Source organism: Pecten maximus, unplaced genomic scaffold (genome assembly GCF_902652985.1).
Source record: "Pecten maximus unplaced genomic scaffold, xPecMax1.1, whole genome shotgun sequence".
NCBI lineage: Eukaryota > Metazoa > Mollusca > Bivalvia > Pectinida > Pectinidae > Pecten > Pecten maximus.
In genome coordinates this window covers 7,802-14,110 of record NW_022982993.1, presented here as the reverse complement: position 1 = coordinate 14,110, position 6,309 = coordinate 7,802, and the positions used below count along the sequence as shown (strand labels likewise).

General features: G+C 37.9%; 1 protein-coding gene across 1 annotated transcript; it reads left to right on the top strand.

The window, feature by feature from the left end:
- Window positions 1-850: 850 nt before the first annotated feature.
- LOC117321237 lies at window positions 851-4,400 on the top strand. The gene is made up of 2 exons (XM_033875704.1): window positions 851-1,001; window positions 1,909-4,400. Exons 1-2 carry the CDS (start codon window positions 921-923, stop codon window positions 2,266-2,268), a joined length of 441 nt encoding a protein of 146 aa, XP_033731595.1. The 5' UTR covers window positions 851-920; the 3' UTR covers window positions 2,269-4,400.
- Window positions 4,401-6,309: the final 1,909 nt, after the last annotated feature.

The window sequence follows — 6,309 nt, the reverse complement described above, 5'->3', positions numbered from 1 at the left end:
TTGTCTGGGCTCCAACTCCTTATCTTGTCGGGGGCTCCAACTCCTTATCTTGTCGGGGGCTCCAACTCCTAATCTTGTCTGAGCTCCAACTCCTTATCTTGTCCAGGCTCCAACTCCATATCTTGTCCAGGCTCCAACTCCTTATCTTGTCGGGGGCTCCAACTCCTAATCTTGTCCAGGCTCCAACTCCATATCTTGTCTGGGCTCCAACTCCTTATCTTGTCCAGGCTCCAACTCCATATTTTGTCCAGGCTCCAACTCCTTATCTTGTCTGGGCTCCAACTCCTTATCTTGTCCAGGCTCCAACTCCATATCTTGTCCAGGCTCCAACTCCTTATCTTGTCCAGGCTCCAACTCCATATCTTGTCCAGGCTCCAACTCCTTATCTTGTCCAGGCTCCAACTCCATATCTTGTCCAGGCTCCAACTCCTTATCTTGTCCAGGCTCCAACTCCATATCTTGTCCAGGCTCCAATAGCTTATCTTGTCCAGGCTCCAACTGATTCACTGTAAGTTGTCTTCATACTTGGAGCATTAGTTCACCCAGGTGAGGAGGTGTGTCATGTAAGAGAATTATGTCACATTGACCTACATTTGACCTACATCAAAGAAATAAATGTTTATGCTTCATTTCCTGTACTACTTGTCACTGGAACTTCATGCTTGGGGCTTAGGTCAATCTGATGTTACAGTGTATCAGGTATCAAATGTAGGTAACTCTGACCTACATTTTCATCTTTGACCTACAATGAAAACGTCGGTCCATTCTTTGCATATGGTTTTATATTTAATGGGGTTCTGCCAAAATTGCTCTGATATTAACTAACATCATTACATGTACTGGGATATAATAAAATTGAAGGAAATAAACATCTGTTTGATAAGGACAAAGACTTGGGACCTGCCGGAGGTGCAGTACAGATGGTTAGACAGATGATCACTCAGAAAGTTGTAGAACTGAGAAAAGTGGCATTTCAACAATCGCTTAAAGCCATTAGGCAGGTATGTACTTAAGCTTCAAATTTTATTTATGTCAGGTATGTACTTCAACTTCACATTTGTTGGGCTTGAAACTCCTTTTCACATCAGATTAGGAAATTGAATCTTGGTCCTGATTTCATCAAGGTTCGGTTAAGGTAAGGAAATTCCTTTACATAAATTTTCCATAGGAAAGCATTATTGGATAATAAGGAAAAACTTTTCCTAAAGTCCTATAATGCTTTCCTATGGAAAATTTCAATTTTAAAGAATTTCCTTGCGTTAACGGAACCTTGATGAAAGTGAGGCCTGGTCACTGAGGGAAAAGGCGAGTGTCTGTTACCACTGCACTACCCAACAAAACAACTTATACACCTAATTTGCATAAAATATTCTAGGAAACAGGAAAAGAACTGTAGTTATAGTGTTATAATAATGTTTGACAGAAATACATACACTGTACATATATATATATTTCCTTTCACAATTATTTTTATCACAGACGTGTATATGGAAAGTTGGTGTTTTATCAAACCACAACATAAAGTGTTTATCTGGATTATATTTACTGGACTCTCGTAGATCACATATACATGTCGAGAATATCAATTACCGGTATATGACGTCATTTTGGTTCCATGCTCACTTAGGTTAACGTAGGTTTGCATGTTGACTTGACTGTTAAACGCATTACACCAATCATTTAGCTGATTATGATTTTCAGGAAATTTGCTTATTCAAGTAAATAAATAAACAACAAAGAAATTCAAATGATATATAGAATTAGAAAATTATGAAAACAAACTCTGATATGTGAATACAATTATGGAATGCATTCATATTGCCAATAGATACAATCAGATGGGTATTCAATGGTTAAATAAAACCATGCTAAGTAGTTCTCTGCTAATATTTAATTTTATATATCCAGACATACAAGACGGACAAGGGGAGAGATTTTGTCCAGTGGACAAATAAGGAGATCTCGTTATACTTGGATAAATGCCTCGAGGTTTCCTGGTTGGCATGTATTCAGGATCCGCCTCTGGAAATTGTTTCGGACTTTCCTCCCTTTTCCAAAGTTGATTTAAACATCGTTCGGAAATACACCAAGAGTGGAGAATACGTTGAATATGTCATCTGGCCAGCTCTGTTGCTTAGCGACGATGGTGCGCTTTTGTCCAAGGGTGTAGTTCAATGTACATCACAGTCCAAGGATGATGGCGCCCATCCACCACCCCCCGACCAGCAAATGCGACAAACCAACCAGGATGATTATGTGAATGTGTAGACTGAGAAAGTCATTAAACAAGGATTTTAAGAATGATCATGAGCATCAGAGTTCGTTTGAATGAAGACTACATTTAATCATTATACAATAATGATTTTTCCAAACAATGGATCATCTCAAAATAATTTTTGGAATGAATAGAAGCATTAGAGGTTGATTGGTATGATTTCAATAAAAGAAACACCAATATTGCAATTGTACAATACTCATAAATGAATCATTTTCTTGTAGATGGGGCTGTGATACCCCATTCAATTAGAGCGTGTCGTCCACATAACCTCCAAGGTGCATGGTTTCACACTTTCTACCAGTGGCAGTCTGCACTTCATTTCAAGATCCATCTTGGTCGGAGGTTTAGCTAAAACTTGCCTGAAAGGCTCCTGAATAAGTCTTGACTAAGAGTTTTTATTTCTGGGTTGGTCAGATAACCAAGATGGCCACTATGGCTAACAGTACCACTATGCTTACTTCTGAGTATGTATACTACAATAGTACTAGGGTAAGATGACGGTTAAGGCCAATGGGCCTCTTGTTGGGTAGTAAGTTTGATTTTTTATAAAACTTCCAAAAATGTACCCCCGAGATATTTTGAACCATCATGTTTATCACAATACCTTAACATTTATATCTGTTTCATATTTATAAATTTCAAATTATACCATCTGTCTTCTTATGACTCTAGATGTGTTGAGGTTAAACACCTAAAACGAAACTTATACCATAATCTTTTAATACACTCCTATATTCACATGACATCAATTATTATTACTGATATCTATTTAAATAACTGAAAAGTTGCAAATACAATAAATATATTTTTGTATATACATGTATTTTAATTTGAACTTTACAGCAAATTTTTTGTATATTTTAATCTGAATATTATATTTCTATATACATTGTACATGTACATTTATTTGGTCATCTGACCTGAAGGATCAGGATGACCTATAACCATTGTGCTTCATTAGTTGTTATGTGCCATATGTACCAAACTTTTCATATTACCAACTTCTCAAGTTCCACCAGTGGGATTCAGCTCTGACTTACCTGAAATGATCCTGAGATGGTCCTGACCAAGTATTGTTATTTTAGGGTTGGCCAAAATCCAAGATGGCCACCATGGCAGCCATCTTAAAAACACATTTCAAAATTCTTCTCCAGGTCACTGGGTGCCATTGATCTGAAATTTGATAGGGATGTTAAGGAGTGGAGCCAACAAACATTTTTTTTTTGTTTTTTGGTTTCGTAAAAACTTTCACATGGCAGCCTTTGCAAACATTTTGTAACATGATTGTGCAATCATGGTTTTCCCTGAACACCTATTTTAAACTTCTTCTCAAGTTCAATGAGTGGGATTCAGATCTAACTTACCTGAAATGATCCTGAGATGGTCCTGATCAAGTGTTGTTACATGGTATTTTTCGAGTCGTCCAAAGAAAAAGATGACTGACATGGCTAACAGTATCACTATACTTGGTACTGGGTATGTTTACTACAATAGTACAAAGATCGATAGAGTCAGATGACTGTTAATGCCCACAGACCTCTTTGTATGTACATTTCTATGGTTTTTCGTCACACATCTCATTTCACAAGGCTTAGTTTGTGTAGCCAAATGTATTTATAACCACTTTGTATATCAGACATGATTTTGAGATGAAAATAAGCCAAACATCAGACCCTGGTTAGAGAACCTTCGAAAACTCTTTGTTTGTTATGGAGTTGATTAAGATTTTAAGTTACAGTAAGTTCTTAATTCTTTAATTAGATTTCTGTTCAAAAGCATTCCTACATTAATGGTAATTTCAGTTAGGCAAATCCTTTCCAAGATGGCAGACGATAGAATTTTTTTACTAAAAAATAATTATGCATTCAAAAATAGAGGATAGGCATATCCCCAAATATGGTTCTAATATGCAGTGAAAAATGTGAAAGGAACAGGGGTGGGGTGTGAAGGGGGTGGGCTTATTCCCGAGCATGGGCTTATACCCTGTGAGATATTCATGTATGAAATTTCTTGTCATATTACATTCTTGATGCACTGTGTATATCAGAACCTTGCTTATGTAATTTATAGATTTCCTGATGAACCTAATGTAAGGCTTTATCAATAAAGAATCCTACATAGACATGAGTTGCTCTTAAATGTTTAGTACTCAGTTTTGATGTGAAAATGTCATGGTTAGAAGAAGGAACACTACATTATCGATATTTGTAGTGACGGATTCAAGTCAGAGAAAACTTATGGATGTTAAACAACAGTAGGTGATCACGGCAATTATGCTCTTTACGGCACAGTTATTGTAATTAAGTAATCAATTTTCACTCTAGCAACGAGCTATCCTTCTGTATTAGACTTTACATGTAATCAAAATAAATATATTTCATTACATGTTGGGGTTGGCAATAATTGTATAAAATTGACAATTCTGTGTTATATAAATGTATTTGTAGTTGATGCAACATCCTCTGACAGAATGTAAACGAAGGAGGAAGTTGTATTTTAGTGTTCCCTCGACTGCTGTGTATTATCAATAACTTCAAAGAGCTGCAAGCCTCTTTGTCATGAGTGCCATTAAGAACTATGCGTTGGCCATTTGCAATTTACATTTTCGACTTCTTCTCAGAAACCGCTGTACCAATTTCAATGAAATTTTGCAGAAACTTCCCATGCCATGGCCAAAGGTCAACCAACATTGTGAATAATACGGTCCCCAGCCCTCAGGGGACTGAGCGGTTGGGAAAAAGGGGGTTAAACTGGCTGAAATTTCAAAAATGATTTTAGCCTATTTGACCCATGTGACCTTGAATATAGGTCAAGGTCATTAATTTGAACAAACTTGATTGCCCTTCAGTCATGCACGCTGCAGACCAAATATCAACTCCCAGGGCCTCTTGGTTATTGAGAAGTTCAAAGATTTTATCCTATTTGACCCCTGTGAATTTTAATATAGGTGAAGGTCATTCATTTTAGCAAACTTGGTAGCCCTTCACCCTAGCATGCTTCAGACCCAATATTAACTCCCTGGGTCTCTTGGTTATTGAGAAGTTCAGCGATTTAAGCCTACAAATGTATTTGACCCCTTTGTTCCGGAAGAACGTCAAAGAGCTACGTAGTTTTCTAGGGTTGTGCTCGTATTACCGACTTCTCTAGCCGACAAAGAAAAATGGACCATTAAGTGGACCGAAGAACATTATTACGCGTTTATCGCTCTTAAACATAAACTAACAGATTCGGAAATAATCGGTTACCCGATCAAAAGGGCACTTTTATCCTCGATACTGATGCGAGTAACTTCGTGATAGGTGTTTTTCATTCAAAAATCCAATCGCAAAACGGAAATCTGGTTGAGCGACCGTTAGCGTTTGCAAGTAGAACACTCACAAAGTCCGAAAGAAGGTATCGTGTTACCAGACGACAGTTACTGTCAGTAGTTTACTTTATCAAACATTTTCTCTATACGGCAAGTACAGTACGCGTCAGGTGGTATGGTCCCCAATCACCGCCACAGTGGCGAGGTCTAATCCCTTCCACTCACTCGGTCGGTTGCATGTCGGTTGAAACACCGGTTGACACCGGCTCAAAACCCGAGTGGTCACCTGTTTACTGACACCGCGCGACACGGTGTGGAAGAGTGTTGGGGATTAGTGGAACAAAGGTCCTGATTCATGATTGACAGGTACACTGCCTGATACCGTGATGTGTTTGTTGGAACATACCTTGTCGTACAGTACAGGTACTCTGTAGCTGGACTTACATTTTGTACTTACAGTATCCAGAAACGTGATATATCTGATATACACGTCTCTGCAGTATCCCAGCCCGGTGTTGAGAAAACGGAGATATTTTTTTTATGTAATGAAATCACGATCTATACTAGCGATACTACAGATGTATTGTGTTGTAAATGTACGGTACATATACACTCCAAATTATGTACGTTTTTAGTTTTTAAATCCTAGCTAGATGAGTACCACAAATGTTTACCGGGAAATCGAGAAAACAAAACACTGTAACATTTAACGATATTTTGCCGC